This window comes from Pogona vitticeps, chromosome 1 (genome assembly GCF_051106095.1).
Source record: "Pogona vitticeps strain Pit_001003342236 chromosome 1, PviZW2.1, whole genome shotgun sequence".
Taxonomy (NCBI): domain Eukaryota; kingdom Metazoa; phylum Chordata; class Lepidosauria; order Squamata; family Agamidae; genus Pogona; species Pogona vitticeps.
Genome location: NC_135783.1, coordinates 186,228,321 through 186,248,497, shown reverse-complemented (window position 1 = coordinate 186,248,497; position 20,177 = coordinate 186,228,321). Strand labels below are relative to the sequence as shown.

Genomic DNA, 20,177 nt, shown 5'->3' with positions numbered 1-20,177 from the left:
CAGTTCATGCTGGTGCAATGCAAAATGACGCTAGCATAAATGTGCCCGGGCATTACACCTGGTAATAAAGAATTGCGCTATGCAATAGTGCAATCAGTCACATGTCCACAGCATGACTGACTGGTCAATATATCAGCAGAAGTACTTCAGGGATAGCAGTTCTGTCTCAGCACCATGCAAAAACCATGGGCCCAACTTCTGTTGTGAACATGTCAATGCACAAAAGGATTTTGGCCACTGATTTGAAAATGTTGGAAACATTTTATGACTTATATGACGATTGCCCACGTCACTCATGCCATTCATATCCATGAGCTGATTTGCATGAACCTATGAGAGGACTGGAGAGGCGGAGTCAGCAGCTACATGAGGCTTGGCGGGAGAAGGAGGAGTCAGATAGGGAGGGTTAGTCAGAGAGAGAGGGAACAGATACTGAGAGAGATAAAGCTGGTTAGGAAAATAGGTAGAGAAGGGAGTTATGATATAGCAAGAGAAAAGAAGTATGTATTGAGAGAACTGTTGATGAATTGCTTATGTATAATGTGTATCTGAAGAACTTCTGTTATTATTCAGTCTGTTTCACTCCAATAAATAAGTTCTGTTTCTGTTCACAAGACAAGTGTTCTGACAAATGTCATTTATATTGTGGATTGAGGTAATCCACTGGCGGCAGCGAGAAGAAAATGCGATGTGAGCCTTTGTGAGGGAAAGACAAGTAGGGGCCACAAGGGCAAATGCCACAACTGTCTAGAGACACCGTTTCTGGATTCCCAGTGAACACTTGGAGATCATCACTGTTATTCTACAGATAGCTCTCACTTCAACCCAAGGGCATGTGGTAGGGAAGACAGAGTCTAAAGGAAACAAACATCAGGCAGATAATATAAGAAATTAACTAGATTGCAAGAAATGGGGCAAGACATGACAGGAAAAAGACAAAAATCTTTTTTAAAAAAATGTATTTTTCTCACTCTATTTGTCCTGGACCCAACTATGTGTGTATGTATTTATTTATTAAAATCTTTTTACCATGTCTTTCTCCTTAAAAGGATCCAGGGTGGCTTATGGTAGTATTAAAAGCTAAGGACAATATCTTATTACAATATTTTAAAATAATTAAATATAATATTAAAAACTAGTAGAAAAAAACACTACTAAAGACACATTAACAACTGATAAAGATTCAGGGCTATGAGCTAGCCCGACTCCTCAAATTTTAGCCCTAAATAATACTGTAGGAAAAGGAGAGTCTTGTGTAAATTGTTAACTATCCCAAGCTAGCTGGAGCCCTGGTCAAGTCTGTATGTCCTTGTTCAGGGCTAGAAATGTACTTGGAGGGTTTTGCTGCAGGCCTCACTTTGCCAAGACAAAACTGGACATTTAAATACATCTTAAATTGGCTTTCAAAAATATAGGTTTGAAGATGGAGCAAAGGTGGAAGTGGCAAAGAGCAATGGTAAAAATAAAAATTTCAAAGAAAGAATAAGGATTTAGTAAAAGTACAGTGGCTAGTTCCGTTACCTCATATAGTGTACCCAAGATACTTTGCATAATCAAGGCAATCAGGAAAACTAAAGCAGCCACAGTGGCCGTTACTTGTGATCTGCTTGTGGCACGCTTCAGGTGGAAACGTGGGGATCATGTGCACAATAGCCTGCCCCACACTCCCTCCTGTTCCTATTCAAGGATGCCACAATCTCCCTGTGAACATTTGTGATATAGGTTAGGCACCATTACGAACCAAAAAAGTGGCCTCTCTTCTCACTCTTGACTTAATAATAGTAATGAAAACAGTGCAATGGCATGTCCATCATCCTGCAGTGATTCTTATACAGTGATAATCTGCCTGTTTTGGTCCACCAACCATTGAATACATGAGCTGCCCATGACTTATTCACAGGAAGACTGGCAACTCAGATGCTCCTCTGCTAGCTCAAATCTACTCTACTGCTTAAGGCGCTGGAGGAAATCAGAGTCTCTATCTTAGTTCCCTGTGTGTGAAATCGATAGAATAGTGATCTACTTAAAACGATCTTTTGGAAAGAGAAAGGGTGATTGTACTCAGAAAGTCAAAACTATAGTGGAAAGTGCTTCTAATCCACCCACTTTTCCATACAGGCATGCACTTCAGAACCACCTATACTCTTTGCTTTACTAAACGTACACCAAAACTAAGCATATTATAAGATGCCGGGCATATCCTTCACTTGTCTTAAAGTATTAAATTGAAGTAGAGATTGTATTTGGATGATTTAAATGAGAAATGTTAAACTGTTAATTTTTACCTGAATGTTAACATCTGCCCCATTATTCACTAACAGTTCCAAACAAAGAGCTCCATGAGTAGAAGCAGCAGCAAAATGCAGGGGAGTGAATCCACTGTTATTAGGCTGGTTGACATTAGCTCCATAGTCAATCAGCTCATTAGCCACTAAATCCTGCCCGTTGTAACAAGCAATATGAAGGGCAGTATTTCCATAGATGTTCATTTCATCAATCTGCAATGAAACAAGACCAATTAATGAAACTACAGACATCAGCTCATTAGTCTTGCTGTATCCACTGCTGACTTCATGTTGAAGCAACTGGAGAGTTTCATGACATGGTTTGCTATTGTACATAAACAGATTTCATTGACAAGAAGAAATCCAGTAAATAGCAATTACCGTATTTTTCCATGTATAAGACTATACTTTTGTCTAAAATCTTTAGACTAAAAATTGAGAGTTGTCTTATACACGTAAGTAAGCTGAGGAAAGAACAAAAAAAGTGGAGGGGAAAGCAGGGATCAAAGCGATCCTGCAGCGCTTTGATCCCTTTCCCCCTACACTTGCTAAGCCCCACTTAGATTTCTTAATTTTGGATTAGAAAAGTGGGGGTGTCGTATATGCAGAAAAATATGGTAATTAGGTACACCATTCCCCGGAGAGAAAGAGAGATTCTTAGAAAGAATGACAAGTCTTAAGACCTGTCTGGAAGGTTTCAGGTGCCTAAAGAAGTAAGATTAGATTAGGCATCCTTCAGTCTCCAGAGACTATGGTAACGTGCTCTGAACAGAAGACTTGGATCAGCATCTAGTGTGGCTGAGAAGGCCAATTCAAGAGTGACAGTTCCTTCCACACTGAATTCCTTCCACACTGAAGAAGTAAAAGCTACTAATCAAAATGCAGCTTTTCTATACAGCATTTCCCCAGTATAACAGATTTTTATACGAAAAGAAATTAAAACAGGAAAAGAAAGTATGAGGAGGTGGACAGAAAACATAGGAAGGCTAAAAGTAGAAGATTTCATGTGGACCTCCCTCCCTCCCAAATAAATGAAAAGCAATCACACGCTGAAAGCCTTAGTAGCATCCTTCATGAATTAAATAAATGTTATAGGGGAAAAAAGCTCATCTCCAGTGTAGAAATTTCAGTAGCAATTTTGAACATCTTTGTGTTACAGATGCAGAAAATTTCCAGAGGGACTGCTGTCTTAAGTCTGTTACAGGGAAAGCAACAAACAGAAATATGAGGTATATTTCCCCAGCTGGTATATATTATGGTGTGTCTGCATGCCTTCCCCACCCCTCCCCTTGTTATTTCAAATTCGGTGGGAAAACGAAGTCAAGGAGTCTCCAATCACTTAAACCTGTCACTCTCAGAAGCTACGGTATATTAATATCACGGCCAAGAAAGATGAGAAAATCCATAATAACCCAGATGACAAAAATGGGTTCCTTCATAAACTTTGCCAAGGAGGAGAAAATAAATTTTAAAAGGCACTGAAATCTAATTTCATAGCAGAATGAAAGTCCCAACAGCAAGGAATTATATCTATTAAATTATGGTGTTCAGTGTTCACCAGCATGTTAAAAATAGTATTAATCGCTTCTTACCTCCACACCAAGATTGAGGAGGTGTTTCACGACACTGTTCTGCCCATTAGATGCAGCCGCATGAAGTGGAGTGTAACCCTTTTTATCTTTACATGTCACCTCAGCACCATGACTGATCAGCAATGAAACGACTTCCAAGTGGCCTTAGAAAGAAAGGAAGAAACATGAAGCATTACCTATGTACCCCTGTGGTGTAATTTTCTTTTAAAAGGATCTTTTGTTACCAGCCCATCAGTTTGGGCTCAGATTAATTTACATTTTGCAAAGACAAGCATTTCACAGCAAGCATTAAAAGATTCAGACAGCAATTGTTTTTGAGAGAGTTGAAAGCAGCTTGAGAGTCCACACCACATAGTTATCTTGACAGTCTGTTGCCTGTACGACCCTACCCTAAAGCAGATTGAAGCTACAGTCTCTGGCAGCAAACACTGGGAAACTGAAATAAGGTATATAGGAAGAGAGCTAAATACCACAGAGTCCATTTTCAGCCCCATAAGCAAGTCCAGAGCTTGGAACGTTAAATCTGAAAATTAAGTTGCTGGTATTACATGTTAGAAATAGGCGGTCAATTCACTGTTTTCAATGCTTAAAAGTGAAACACTGAATTCATTGAATTAGCATTATTGATTCATTAAATTGTTAATATTTAAATAAACACCAGGGTTTAGAAAGAACTGCGTATAGGTTGTCACCACAGATCCCTAGTAACACATTGGTGTTGTAGCCTCTTTCTTTAGTTTTAATTCTGTAAATGGGAAAACAACATTTGCTACTGGCGCCTTCAAAAGTTCTTTTTTATCACTTTGGAACTGCTTTCCCTTGTTTGGCACCTTCCCTGGTGGATTACACATCCCCTAATGCAACTATTAGCTAGCAAAGATGACCCTAACATATCCATATGCAGAAGAGTGTGTGAATCTCCACCCATAGTGGAAGAGACACCTAGGCACATTCAAAAAGATTAAGTCTACACAAAGCCAGTATTTCTTTGATGACATCTAAATGCACAGGAGTGTGGATAGACAGATGCAGCATAACACAAAGCAAAATATAAATAAAAGATTTGCCTCAAATATAGTCATTTAAAAAGCTGCTCAACTCCCCTCTAGACTTAATGGACAATCAGATGAGCATATAGTTCATTATCTGGTTCATTTCTGCTGCAGTTTGATCCACCCCATCTTCTGGGGACTATATGTGTTTTAAGCAGGAGCAATCCATCCCACCTCTTTTGTGAACTGTTCCACTCCTTTTTGGCACAGTGCCAGAGCTGCAGTTTATTTGGTGTAATTGAGAGTACTCCTAATTATCCCATTCTTCAGTCTGTATGATTGTTTAATTCACTCCCAGACAGAGCTATTCCCAGTGACAACCCAGTGACATATGCAATGGATTGTGACAGTAGAAAGAATGGCAGTGAAACCCTCTCCTCTAATTTCCTCTTCTCAAAATTTTAACAATATTTTCCTAAGTGATGCAACGCTATTTCAGATATGGAGTATCCATGCTAGGTTAATATATTGCTGTAGCACTATGCCACTTATTAAAATCAAGCCAAAAAAGGAAAGATGCGACAGTCCAGTGAACAGCAGATGTGATAAAACATAGGGAAAGAGGAGAGGTGGGTGCATCTGTAATCAAGAGAGGGAGAAATTGGAGCAATTGGAAAAGCTGTCTGGATCCTTCTCATGAGAGAAGATTGATCTCCTATATAAATAGACAAATCACTCAAGTGTAAGTTAAGATAGATCACACTGAAAATAAAAGACTTTTCTCTTGTTGTCTGGAAAAATTTCAAATGCCAAGGTTAAGTAGAACTTCTAAAGAGCTGGTTCTCGTGGGGAGGTATATACTGAAGAAAATGTACTAGGGTTGCTTTTAAAGCATTACTGGTATTTTTTTCATCATCATAGGCATCCTTCCGTCTCGAGAGACTATGGTAACATGCTCTGTATGGAGGACTTGGAACAGCGTCTAGTGTTTTGACACTGTACCCGAAGCTGGGGTGTCCTCTCCAGGGCACGAAGCCTGGGTAAAATAATATGGAGGATAGGCTGTTACCCAAGCAAGTAGCAAATCCCCCCTCTCCACGTCACTAAAATAGTCCAACGGAAAGGCAAGAGCCAATACAACTGGTTTCAGCGACATCACAGGAATTGACAGAATGACACGAACTGCCTCCGGGACTCCAGCTCCGAATTTTAATATTCTATATTGTACCCCTCCCGAGAGATCAGCAATCCTTCCATGAAAGTATAAAAACTGGACAATGATAAAAGATTTAGACAGACTCTAGGCCAGGGGTCAGGGAACTTTTTTATCTTTTACCCCCCCAAAAAATTATATATGCCAACATTACCCCCTTGATTCGAAAGGAAGGAAATCATACATTATTTGAATTAAAAATATTATTGAATCTACACAGGCTGTGTACCGAACTAGCAGGATGCACCAAATTTGATAAAGATGTGCACTATTTTTGCTGGAACACGTTGCACACCAGCCATGATATGGTATAGGGAGTAGTAAGGTGTCCAACGTGCCTAGCAAGTTGCATTAATTTTTTGCTAGCTTGCAGAGGATTTAATCATCATCAGTGGCTCCCAGAGTGGTCCTAGCAATGACATGCTTGCTAGAGACAGCCAACGCAGAATTGGGGGGTGGGCTTTCCCTACCACTTTAATTATTCTATGTGTGTTGTGCAAAAAGGAACAAACCAGGCTAAAGGTCATGTCATACACCCTGGTGCCACAGCCCAATATCAAAGGAACAGTGTGCTTTTTTTTTATCATCATCAATAGAAAACTCAGCAGTGGCCAGAGGGTTGGAACACCCCAATCTACATCCCAATCCCAAAGAAGGGCAGTGCCAAAGAATGCTCCAACTACCATACAATTGCACTCATTTCACACGCTAGCAAGGTTATGCTCAAAATCCTACAAGGCAGGCTTCAGCAGCATGTAGACCAAGAACTCCCAGAAGTACAAGCTGGATTTCGAAGGGGCAGAAGAACTAGAGACCAAATTGCTAACATGTGCTGGATTATGGAGAAAGCCAGAGAGTTCCAGAAAAACATCTACTTCTGCTTCATTGACTACGCAAAAGCATGGCAGAAAGTGAGGACTTAAAGAACCTCTTAATGAGTGTGAAAGAGGAGAGCACAAAAAATGGTCTGAAGCTGAACATTAAAAAAACTAAGTTCATGGCCACTGGCCCCATCACCTCCTGGCAAATAGAAGGGGAAGATATGGAGGCAATGACAGATTTTACTTTCTTGGGCTCCATGATCACTGCAGAGGATGACAGCAGCCACGAAATTCAAAGATGCCTGCTTCTTGGAAGGAAAGCAATGATAAACCCAGACAGCACCTTAAAAAGCCACCCTTCCCCCCGCCTTAATTCAGTTTCTCTTTTGCTTGACTGCCTTTTCATCTTCAGTTTTGAGTCAGTCTCTCTCTCTCTCTCACTCACTCACTCACACACACTCACACACACACACTCCATTTCCTCCCTCCCTCCATTTTCTACAACTACATACATTTAAATAAGCCTGATGAAGTCCTCAGTCTCTTGCACCTTTCTTTCTTCCCTCCTTCCCTTGCTTGCTCCTTTCCCACCTTCTGCTTGCTCGCATTCATTTCCGGAGGAAGCAGTCATTCAGAAGCCCTGGATTGATTGATTGCCCGGGGCTAATCCCCACCTGTAACCAATTAGGGAGGCTTATCTCTCCGATCTCTAACAGAACGGATTTAGAAGTGCCCTGCTGCAAGCAAGGAAGTAACAGAGAGAGGTGCTTACAATTTTAGGTTTGGCTGCAGAGGGTGGGGGTGGGAGGGAGGGAGGGAGGGGGATAGCACTCTGCTCATTACCCCCAGGATTTTCACTTTTACCCCATTTGGGGTAATTTACCTGTTTCCCGACCTATGCTCTAGGCTCTATGGTGTTGCCGTCACAGCAGTCAGAAATGAACTAAGGAGGGACATGTGCAGGTGGCTAGGGAGGAGGAGAAAGTGCTGGACATGCAAGCTCTAGAGCAGGGTTCTTAACCTTTGTTACTCAGGTGTTTTTGAACTGCAACTCCCAGAAACCCCAGCCAGCAAAGCTGATGGCAAAGGCTTCTGGGAGTTGCAGTCCAAAAACATCTGAGTAACAAAGGTTAAGAACCAGTGCTCTAGAGCAGTGGTTCTTAACCTGGGTGATATCGCCCCCCAGGGGGCAATTTCATTTTTTTTCATGGGGCCATGGAACGAAAAGGGGCAATGCGGGGGAAAACGAGTATTAGATAGATAAATGGTGGCTTTTCTCCTGTTTGACAGGGAAAGTACTGCATTTAATGTTCTCATGTTAGTTAACACTAATATGTTAAATGCAAGCTCTGAGCAAACTGGTTGTCTTTGGGTGTCGTATATACACATCTGAGAAAGGAAGAAAAATAATGTGAGGAAGGTCTAACACCACCCACAGTCATCAAGCAGGCCCAGAGAGATTCTCCCTGAAGGGAAGCAGCCCTTGATGGAAAAGACGAAAGGAAGCAGCACTAAAATAATAAAAAGGGGAGCAATACAGAAGCATCATAAAGAACTACTCAACTCTACCAGTAAACAGGTCTTTCTATTAATTAATATGTTTTAAAAACCCTCTGAATGATTATACTGTGTGGTATACTGAATGCTACTTTTAGCCATAGTTCTTCAGGGTTTTTTGAGGGCAATTTGAATTCAAGAATCCTTTCAATTTTAGACAAAGAAACATTCACAGTTGGTTATAATTAACTATGTCTTTTCAGTTTCAGTTTCTCCTCATGTAACCATACAACACAGATAAGTCTTTTGTTTTCACATTTTTTAAAAAAGAATCTATTACCCTCCAAAATTCTGTATATTAAAACTTGATACAAACATACTGCTGTGTTACCAAATACAGTGGTGCCTCGACTTACAAGCGTCTCTACTTATGACCATTTTGAGTTATGACCAGCTCCGGTTGCAAAATTTTGCTTCCACTTACGAACACAAAAAGTCAGAAAGGCGGGAAATTCACATTTCTAACTGTAGATGGTGACGAGGCTGCTTCTTTGTAGCTCTTTGCCCCAGCAGTTAGAGAGTGTGCATCGGAGGAGGAGGCTTTAGACTGCCTCCTTCTGCTTCTGAGAGCGTGTGTGTGCAAAACTGTGCTGCTTATATACCGCCCCATAGCGCTGTGTGTGTTTGCAGGGAGGCTTCTTGTAACATAAAGTGCTGTTTTCTGCTTTTTAAAAACTGTTCTGGGTGTTTTCGCAGCATGGTTTTGAGATGGGGGTTATGTTTCTGTGCTGTGATGGGTCTCGGGGGTTTGTTTGTTGGGGTTTTCCCCCCATTTCCAATGGGTCTTGGGGGGTTTTGTTGCTTTTTGGAGTGTTTTTCCCCATTTCCAAAGGGTCTTGGTGGTTTGTTTTTTGGATTTCCCCCCCATTTCTGATGGGTCTTGGGGGGTTTGGTTGCTTTTTGGGGGGGTTCCCCATTTCCAATAGGTCCTGCATGCTTCCCTTGCTTTTTCCTTTGTTTTCCTTGCATTTCCGACCTGTTCCCTTTATTCTCTGTGGCATTTCTGATTTGCTTCATTTGTTTTCTGTGCATTTCCAATGAGTCTTTGTGAGGCCCCCAAGCAGGAGGCCTATGTAGGAGTGCCGTCGCTCCCGTCTCGGACCAAAAAAACCCAAACCTCTCCCCCTCCTTCACCACCCCGTTGCGAAGGCAAGCAGGTGGACACCCACGGGTTGGGGGAAATGCAGGAAGATAGGGGGCCAAAAGATGTGGGTATAGACACCAGTGACCTGGTACAGACCTTGAAGGGGTTAACCTTGTCATTAGGGCCGGGGAAAGATTTGGCGGGAAAAGGGAAGGAGGAGATAGAGGCAGCAGCCGGGGATATAAAAGAAAAATGCGAGGAGATCCCAGGAAGTTGGGAATGGATCTGGCTACAAGATCCGTGGACCGGAAGATGGGAGCAGATGCGGGTGCCCCATGAGGAGGCTGAGAGATGGAGGAAACAAGGTTTGAAACCCCGTCCCTCATACTGGGGAGAAACAGAGGCAAAAGAGTGGAGATGCAAGTTGAGGGAAGAGAGGGAGGCAGTAGCTAAAGAGATAGAACGAAAGAAAGCATGGCACTTGGCGGAGTTACAAAAGATGGGGGTTTACCCAGGCCATGGATGGCAGACCCCGGAGAAGGCTCATCCTTATGGGGGTGGAGCAGCGACGAAGAGACCCTTCCCCTAATCCCTCCAGAAGAAGATGCTCCAGAAACCCAGATTCCAGTGAAAGGTTTAACTGGACCTTGGGCTATGGAGGACAGTAACCCCTTTGTGGGAAGTTTGTGGACACCCTTGCGCCCCGGATTGGGGGAACAAGAGCTAGAGAAAGTTGTTACTCATAACGTTCCAGTTGATGTTCGAATAAATGCAGAACCAGTTGGAAAGTTTACCACGTCTTGGTCTTTATTGAAAGTGACTGACCCCCTTAATAACGAACCCTCACAGTCTTGCATGCTTGGTTGCTTTTCTTCCCCCCCCCCCTTCAGCCGGAAGGGATTAATCGCGTTTCCAATGAGTCTTGCAGTGATTTTTTGGGTGATTTTTTTCCTTTGGCCAGAATGGATTAATTGCATTTCAATGGGAAATGGTGCTTCGACTTACAACCATTTCGAGTTACGTCCATCTTCAGGAACAGAGGCACCACTGTATTCTGAGAACAGCAAAATACTCCACCTAGTAATTGCAAAGTTGTTGATCTATTTACCTTGTAGCAAAAATAAAGGTATCAGGAATCCAGAAATGGCACTTGTCCTGCTGATTTCCACACTACACTGATGTAAATTTTCTTTTTCTTTCATTTAATAATCAGGCTGATGCTAATTGCAACTAATGGCCAATTATTGACAAGTTTTCCAAATTTTTATAATTAGTAGCATTAAAAAATGGGGATGATTAAGTTTTGTTTTGCTTTTTTTCTTGGCAAGGTGTGAGTCACTGCCATGTCTGTGCATGTTGGCAGATACAATATAAGACAGATTCACCCACTCACTGGCCTGGTCCCCATTCCAAGATGCCAGTATCTTTGCAAGAGAGCTCCCCATCTCCCTGGAATACATGGGTATATTTTCTTTGGAAGAGCTCTGTGTTGTGGGCTTGTCTTGTACCCTGACCTCGCTGCTGATTCCTTGCCTTATGTGACCTTCCTGACTACACTTTCAGACTTTCCCTGGTTACTTTTGTGATTCTTGGTTCTGGCTTGACTTAATATTGTTTTGGAATTTGCCTCTAGATCTCCTGTGCCTCGTTTACCTTACAACTCTGGTAAGACTATGTCTGCTGCCCTTGAGGCTAACCCCACACAAACCAGGACAACAAGGAACAACCTGCCCTACCCACATGTAGCTATTTGTGTGAAACAAACATTCAGCAGAGGAACCAGAAGTGGTGAGTGATCCAAAGAACTGTTGTATAAACTCATGAAACTACGTTAATAAGGAACTATTAAATTATCTCTGAAGATGAGCAGGAAAATAAGAAAATCTTACAATAAACACAGCAATCCATTGGCAAATCCCCCCCTTTTTTTCTCCAGCCAACAGAATGGCACATGAGCAAGAAAATTTATAAATAGACCCATGTGGCAACATGATCTAAGTGCCCTTTAGGGGTGGAAAACCATTGATCTTCCAGATGTTTTAGACCATAGCTCTCACAAGCGCTTTCAAGGGCGTGTGAGGGCTAGTCCCTGAGAATTATAGCACAAAATATCTGAGATCTAAAGATTTCCCAACATGGCAGAAATATCAGAAATGATATTTATGATGCTGTGATTTCTGTGGAAAATCCATTGTCATCTCATCCAATTCTACCTTTAGGCACAGTATCTCTGTCCAAATAACCCAGATATGGAAATGACTTACGGTACATTTTGGCAAACCTCTGATTCTGAATCAGCCCACAGCTGAGTACTGAAGAAACCAGTGTTTCCTTTCATGATGTACAACCCCTTCATTTTTACTGTACTGGTGCCATTGGCACTGACAACGTCCACATAAGTTTTCCACAGAAAATGTCCACTACAACTAGCTACAGTAGTATAATAGATATTTTACCCACTACAATAGAATTTCAACGTAAGCTTTAAAAGTACATAATCTACCATATTAATCCGTTCCAGTTCCATCATTCAGGCTTTCCCTCCAACAGAACAAAATATTACTGTTCGAAAGTAACAAAGAACAAGGCACTTTCTGTTAAAACCAGGTGATTTTCTGATAAGAATTTAAACATGGTCCTTTTTAAACTCCTTGATCTAAGATCTTTTTCAATCATCTTGGTCAGATTTAAATTACAGATACAAATCCATTGGGGAACAGGAACCTTTTTGCATTTCCCATATAACAAAGTGAAAGACCTTTGTCTGTAAGTGTCATGAAGGAGGAGCCTTATTCAATTGTAAGAATATCAAACAGTCACAGTTATCTAGGACTCTGACAGCTTTTTTCAAAAAGTCAGCACCACCACAATGATTTGGATTCTTGCAGCTGAATCCATAAAGCCTGTTCTGTATTTCTTCTTTCACTTAGACACTTCCCAAATATTTTGGATACCTATGTATTATAAAGTTGCGGCAAATTACAATAATGCCACCTCAGTTTTCTGTTCTACTTGTGTAACAACATGCCTCTTCTATCAATCAGTATAAGCGGTTAGCATTCCTATGTTTTCCATGTACCTGCAAAACGTGCACCTACCCTCCGCATATGTGTGCAAAATTTAAATAATACCACATATCCTGCCTTAATTGAGGGCCAACTTACCTCTCTTCCAGAGGATGATGCTGGCTTTCATTCTGTGTTTTTAGCACTGTTACTATTGTGGGTTTTAATGCTATTTTTAAAATCCTTTTTTAAATATTACAACAATTTATTATTTGGTTTTTAACTTTGTTTCTTTGAACACTATAAGACATCTTGATTTTTTTAGGAGGAAGGAAGAATATACTTTAAGAATTGTTTTTTTTTTTTCTGTTCTAATTTCATAGTTTATCACTCTGTATCTCTCAAACCAAACAATAGCCAAGAAACCATTTTAGACTGAAATGTTTGGAACTAGAATTTCATTTCTTCCCATTAAAAGATAGGCCCAAGATATCTGCTTAGCTTTTGCAATGTCTGACTGTGCTTTCTTGAAGTTTCCTTTATACAGAATACTCAAGGAATTACATCTGGTATGTCCACCCACCATTTGTATTTAAGTAAGTAGTTATCAATTTGGATTATGTTAGATTTAGACCAAATAAGAATCTTAATTCTTTTCTATTCCTTATGAAGCATCCAAGAGCTTTTTCAATCTGAAGTAAATTAGATATAGTAATATACATTCACAGAATACACTGCAGTGTTGAATTTCCAGTCATTTACTGCAGCTGGATGGACATCTCTATTTCCAAAATATAAGCTGCTTCATTTATGTAGGATCTACACTGATTAAGCAGGTAGGTGAAAACAGGCAGTCCTGTTCTTTTGACTTGAATCTGTTCCGTTACAAATCCCTTTGTGTTCATAAGTATGGAGACTGTTGCACCAACCTTAGCAGTAGTTTTTAATCTATGTTTCTGTCGTTGAATTTCTGCAGTGAAAATCTCTAACTAGAATCACTCCCAATAATCATAAATAAAGGGTGACTGAAGCGACATGTCTGATTTCTTGTAACTTGCTGCCCTTTGGTCAAATACATGATTTGTACCCATTAAAACATGTTGTGTTTTGAGTTGACATTCGGCAATATTAGAATTCCATTTGTGTTCATCAGAGCTGCTGGATAGCTTGGTGGTTTAGGTCGTTGGCTGTGGAGCCAGAGGTCGGGAGTTTGATTCCCCCCACGGTGCCCTCCTTGAGAGGGGCTGGGCTTGGTTGTCCATAGGGTCCCTTCCAGCTCTGCAGTTCTAAGAAAATTAATCCAGAAGGACTGATTTACATATGCTAGTCACCACTGGGTGATGCAATTAGCAAGCAGTGACCTCCAGTGCATGGCCCATCCATAACCTCATTTCACAGTAAAAAGTCACTGCAATCCGGCCAATGAACATTTGGAAAGTGGAGATTCTGGATAGGATCCCCTACTAAGCCATCCAAGTCATTTGGTGGAAAACCAACATCTTTCATCTTTAAAAGAAAACAAACTATTAGAGATATCCTATCATTTGTTTGTTTGTTTAATTCAAGAAATGTATTATTATTTTGTATCTAACAAGCAGCGCAACTGGATCCATGCTCTAGAGACAGCTGTATAAGTAGGCACGGCCAGATTTCCATCGATGCTGACCATATTTTAGTGGAAAAGGCATCTATATGCTTCAGTTCTTCTGGAAGTATAAAGCCTATGTATGACTTTCAAGTGTGCATTTCCCCAAATGTATATGAAAAAAAATTGATATTCCTTCCCCTTCCCCCTGCAAGGCTGCTGTATTTGCTCTGCAGTCTAGCAAAACAAAGTAAAACAGCCTGTGGCACCTTAAAGTCTAACAAGCTTTACTTAGCAAAAGCTATTCTGGACTGCCTCCCACTTATTCAGATGTGTGGAATACTGCCTCTCTAGATAGACATTTCACACACATAAGGGGGAGGAGATAAATGTGAAACACAAACGGAAATGAAAAAAAAACCAAAAAACTATGGGGGTCTTTACACTAGCCATCAAGGGATATTAACAGTTCATATGGGGTGACTGAAACATACCTTATATGTAGCTGCTAAACCTATTGGCTTCATTACCTTTATCGATCCCTGAAAAGCCTACCACATAATAAGCATTTTGCCAATTACTTAAAAAGAAACTCTCTTACCCATATAGGCTGCCCAGTGCAAAGCTCTTCGGTCCTTTTTGTCAAAGGCATTAATATTCGCCCCTTTCGCCAAGAGCAAATTCACCATCTAAAGCAAGCCAGCAAACACACAGACAAAGCCCAAGTATGTTAATTGTTGCAGGCAGTCTGATAGTCCATTGAACACAGACTTGTTACTATGACAGTCAAAGAGACACCAATAATACTAACTTTTGGAGGAAAAATAATAATGTGCAGCAGTTCTCACAGCAATTTGCCTCTAATGCAAGCATCCCCACATACTCCCATTATTTAAAACACTCAGTGCTTCTAAGTAATCTCAGGCGTAGCTTAAATGTAAATCCAACTTAACTGGATTAATTATCTTTTCAGGAGGGGGGAAAACACATTTGTGCAATAATCATCAGATAGTACTATGGCATTTACTCTTCATGTATGAGACAGATTAATCAATAGACCGGATGAGGGAAAGTGGATAGCGATGGTCATGGCACACTTGCAGGAACTCCCACATCAAAAGTCACCCCAAAGTTCAAAACTTCAACCATCTGTAAGGTCAAAAGGCATGCTGATTTCACTGACTCCTTTGGAAACCCACGTTACCTGAGAGACACAGAAATAAGCTACCTCTCCAGCACCCAAATCTGGAATTTCATCTGAGGCTAGGAGCAGCCTTTATGCTTATATCATCTATGCTCCCTTAACCTAGACATTTACTGCCGGTAGGAACAACATACAATAGGCACAGAATTTAGTTGGGTGTTTTTCCCTTTGATGCGTCCACCATCTGAATAGGCCACTGAAGGGATAACGATAGTGCCGTATCCCAATGCCTGATATGTCTTTTACAGATGACACGTTGAGTAACCAACAGGATGCAACTCCCTTTCCAGCTGTCCAGTTGAGGCATCCTCTCCTTCTCACCACCCAGCCAATCATTTTTGGGAACAGATGTGGAGGGTTCTGGCTGTGTGCTCCTCAGCTTTTCTCAGTATTAATCAGCTGGGTAGGGGAGTGGGATGGGGTCCCAGTTAGAACAGCCACACTATTAAACCACTCACTTCGACATGGCCATTCAGAGCTGCATGGTGTAAGGCAGTGCGACCTCCTCTGTCGGAGACGTTGACACTACTCAGAAGTGGGATGATCACTTCGGCACACTTCACGGCTTTATTTGCAGCTGCAACGTGCAGGGGCGTCTGCCAGTTCTTGTCCCGGGCGTTGACATCTGCAGAATGTTTAATCAGTACTTGCACTGCTTCCTACAAGGGCAACACAGTTAACTCTTACAAGTTATCATCTATTGAAAATGGCAGATTACATTCACAAATCTTGTGCTCCTGCTGAATAGCGGGCAAGTCATTTCTCTGCTATAACATTCACATTATTTCCCACTAACTACCTGAGGTACACGTCCAAGCAACTCAACGCAGAGCTGTGCCTCCATAAATCTGAATTTTCTTCCTCTGCCACTAGGGCTTCTACTCTTTTTTGTAAGGAATAGTTTTGCATCAGTTCAAATGATACAATCGCTTGAGCCGAAGTGGAGGGAACTGTAGTTGTTCTATTTGAAACCATTCCACCTGGCTACAGCAGCAATGACTGGCTACCATTTGAATCCTCTCCTCCACCTACCGTATGCCTGGGTCTGCTTGTTTTCCTCCTCCCTTCTCACTGTGTTCCATTATGTTCTGTTCCTTTCTTTTTCTAAGCCATGGTACCCTAGTGCTGGGGGGGGGGGGAGCAACAAGCCAGCAAAAAGAGAGGAGGAAATTATTAGTCAGCCTTATCTGCAGCTTGTTAAGATAGCTCTGTTGCAACTGTGCCTCCTGCAAATCTAGACAGCCACAGCAGAACTACCTTAAGCTGCAAACAAGGCTATTTGTCCATTCCTCCCACCACACGGACTCTTGCGTGGTCAGCCAAAGCAAATTCACCCTGGAAAACCCAACTTCCCAGGAACGGTTTCAGAGTGGATCCATTCACCTTTCCTCCTCTATGAAGTTGCACCCTCAGTCAGATATCACCATTACCTTAGGCACACTGAGGTATTCTTTGTGCATTTTTATTAGCTCAGCAAAGTGCCTGAATTAAAGAAAACAACCATCCAATAGGTAAGGATCGAGTTGTTATACCTTCAACATAAATTTGTATTACTATGCAGTATGATCTCAAGAATGTTTATTCAGTATTAAATCTGTTTATTCAGTATTAAATCTTACTTATAGTGGATTTTTTTCCAGTCAGAAGGTTTAGGATAGCAAATTTAAGTAGCATATTTATCTTGTTAATTTAAATTATGCAATATTAAAAAGTCAAAGCATGCTTTGAACTTAATATTCCCTATATCTATATCTTGTACAAAGAAGCAGAGAACATATTAGCATTTTCAGAGAAAATCTTTGAACTGTTCTCTGTTGAAATGTAGTCAGTAAATGCTTGACTTCTTCTTTGTGTAGAAAACATAAGGGAAGCTGAAATGTTTCCTTATAACCACCACCAATATTATACTATTATCAGCCCGTGCTTACCCTGTACCTCTGTCCCTGCTACTACGTCACTATTTTAATAAATCACAAATAACACAACAGCTCTGCAAATCTCATAAAAATAAATCTCATCCTACAGTGAGCACAAATAAAGATTTGTAAACGAAGAGGTCTCAAATTTGTTAAATTCCCCCAAGATTATTGTACAGTTCAACACCAACTAATATATAACTTTGCAAAATCTCTCTTATCTCCCCCTCCATTTCATCCTTTTAATTATGTTAACACTGAAAACCCATTCCTTAATTTATTACGACGCATTCAAAGGGCATAGGGATACAAATACAAAGCTCTCGCTTCTCCCAAGGAACATGGTCGCCACATCTCACCTGTCACCTGGGACACACAACCACTGCCAGATGAGTTTTCCTCTCCTTACAAAAGGTTCTAAAGAAATGGAATGGAGGTGGGAAAAGTCCATATTTTGGGGACACACACACACACACACACAGAATGGTCTCATCATGTTCCCAGCTGGTGTAAAGAGATGGGCGGTATCATGAGATGTTTCGTCATCCTAGCAACACACACCTTATCCCAACACAACACCTATGAAGTCTCCTAACAGAAGTGGAGGCTTCCCATGCTGCCACCCCTTTCCCTCAGCAAGATGCATAATTAGAAAAAGAAAAAAACATGAGCCGCTTAGCTACATGTATTGAAACATTTAGGTAGCTGTCATAGAAAGCTCCAAGGCCAAAGTGTGTTTTGTTTTGTTTTAAAATTTTATTTAAGAAATATAAAAAGCGTGCATACCTTTAAAAAAAGGATAATACAACACATTAAACGATTATATAAAATGTGCTACCCTCCTCCACCCGGACCATTTGGATATACAAACAGTTTTAACTCCCTTTATGGAGCCCCATTCCTCTTCCAAAATTGCACTGATTCCTGTCAAGGTACACAACCCTTCCCCTTTACTAACATAAAATCAATAAATTCCTCCCAAATTTTTGCATCCTATCTGGTTTGGCTTCCTATCAACTGGGACAGTGATGATGTGTCACCTCATCCTTCAGCAACTGGTTCACCCTCCAACATTTGCACGCCTCTTTCCTGTGCCCACTGAAGCTCGAAGGGAAGCAGGGGGCAGAGCTGAACAGTCTGGGTGCAAAATGTGAGGAGATACAGCAGGAGACATGATGATATGGAAAAGGCCTACAATGAAAGTCAACAGGCTACAACAGGCTAAGGAGTACAGTCTGGATTCCTTCACTATGTCACATGCCACTACAGCGCCAGATCTGAAGACAAAGAAAATCCTATATGCAACAATAATTTATGGAAAATTATAGCCGTCTTTGTATATAAAGAAAGGGGATCCATACGATTAAAGGGTCAGTGTCTCTGTGCGTCCAGCCCTATGAGGGAGGTCAAAAGGCTTCCTTGCTCCATCTCCTGTCATCGGCTTTTCCCTGAAGACACCCACTCTTCGTGTCTACATGTTACATAAGAAGAGTCCCACTGGATCAGGCCAAAGGACCATCTAGTCCAGCTTCCTGTATCTCACAGTGGCCCCACAAGATGCCTCTGGGAGCACACGAGACAACTTGATACCCCTCCCCTGCATCTGGCATTTTGAAGTACAGGTACCTTCCTTTCAAGCCTGGAAATTATACATCCCCATCATGGCTTATAACCTGCGATGGACTTTTCCTCCAGGAATCTGTCCAATCCCTTTTTAAAGGCATCTAGGCCAGATGCCATCCCCACATGCTGCGGCAAGAAGTTCCACAGACTAATAACATGCTGGGTAAAGAAATATTTTCTTTCGTCTGTTCTCGCTCTCCCAACACTCAATTTGAGTGGATGTCCCCTGGTTCTGGTATTGTGTGAGAGAGAGAAGAGCTTCCCTCTATCCACTCTATCCATTCCCTGCATAATTTTATACATCTCAGTCATGTCTCCCCTCAGGTGCTTTTTCTCTAGAGTAAAGAGAAACTGTGCAAGCTGGCAAATGAAGTCAGCCGAGTGGCCATATTGCCTCTTTAACTGCATGGACCACTGTCACTCCTGAACATTCAATAAATATATAAGATAAAGAGACACACTAGGGTACAGCAGACAGAGTACCGGGGCTCAACTCTTCAATAAGACACAGAGACAGTGGTGGCAGTAAAACACTCCTCTGAATACTCCACATATCTTGAAAGTCCTGTTAGAATTACTCTTGATGACACATACCAGCAAGTAAGATAGCTGGACAGCTCAGTGGTTTAAAGATCTGGCTGTTGCAAGTTTGATTCCCCAACTGTACTTCCTTGAGAGGAGCTGGACTCGATGATTCATAGGGTCCCTTCTAGCTCTGCAGTTCTAAGATTATATAAAATAAACATGTATTTATGCATATACATATAGAAATAAAGTTGTGCTGCAAAATTTAAAAAGAGTGAGCCAACTCCACATCACTATCTTAGCATTAGACCACGAAAGGTTTAGAATTCAGGGTTTTCCCCCCCTCTTTTCCTTTCTTTTTTTTACAAAGCCATCTAGTGAAGCAAAGTGTCATATTCAATAGGTATCAGTAGCTCCGACATGTAAAGCAAACTGAATAGATTGCAATTCGAGCTCATAAAAATCATAGCTGTGCCTCTCAATTCTTTTAGAGTTTGATGCTTAGACTTTGCTATTGAAGGGGACAGGTCTCTGCATCCCCCCCCCCCGCCTGACAGTCAGACAGACAGACATTCACACACTTGCATGTCTTTTCTAAGCATTTGAATTCTACTAGCAATCTCTTGGGTTGGATTTTTGCTATAAGCCAGCAACTTGGAAACCCCAGCAGAAGCCAAACAATCTTTGAGTTCTGAAATGAGCTCTGAGGGATCATGCCTCGAGGCTTGGCAAGCACTCAGATGGTTGCGGAGGTCATTCCATCAATCACTGGAGA

The 20,177-nt window shown here is 41.3% G+C and overlaps 1 protein-coding gene across 16 annotated transcripts in view; it reads right to left on the bottom strand.

Annotated features, from left to right (window-relative positions):
- The window catches only part of ANKRD44 (ankyrin repeat domain 44), a 184,958-nt gene that overhangs the window by 56,243 nt on the left and 108,538 nt on the right, over window positions 1–20,177 (bottom strand). For 14 of the 16 annotated variants that reach the window (XR_013538425.1, XM_072979325.2, XM_072979357.2 and 11 more), the window contains 4 exons: window positions 15,797–15,997; window positions 14,736–14,823; window positions 3,878–4,020; window positions 2,286–2,498 (listed from right to left, as the gene is read on the bottom strand). Coding sequence is in view for 15 of the 16 variants with exons in the window: in XM_072979325.2 (XP_072835426.1) it covers window positions 2,286–2,498; window positions 3,878–4,020; window positions 14,736–14,823; window positions 15,797–15,997 (645 nt within the window). In the remaining variant the exon portion in view is untranslated. Of the gene's footprint in view, window positions 1–2,285; window positions 2,499–3,877; window positions 4,021–14,735; window positions 14,824–15,796; window positions 15,998–19,471; window positions 19,601–20,177 lie in introns of those variants that run through there. The other 2 variants (XM_078380105.1, XM_078380100.1) reach the window with 2 other exon arrangements.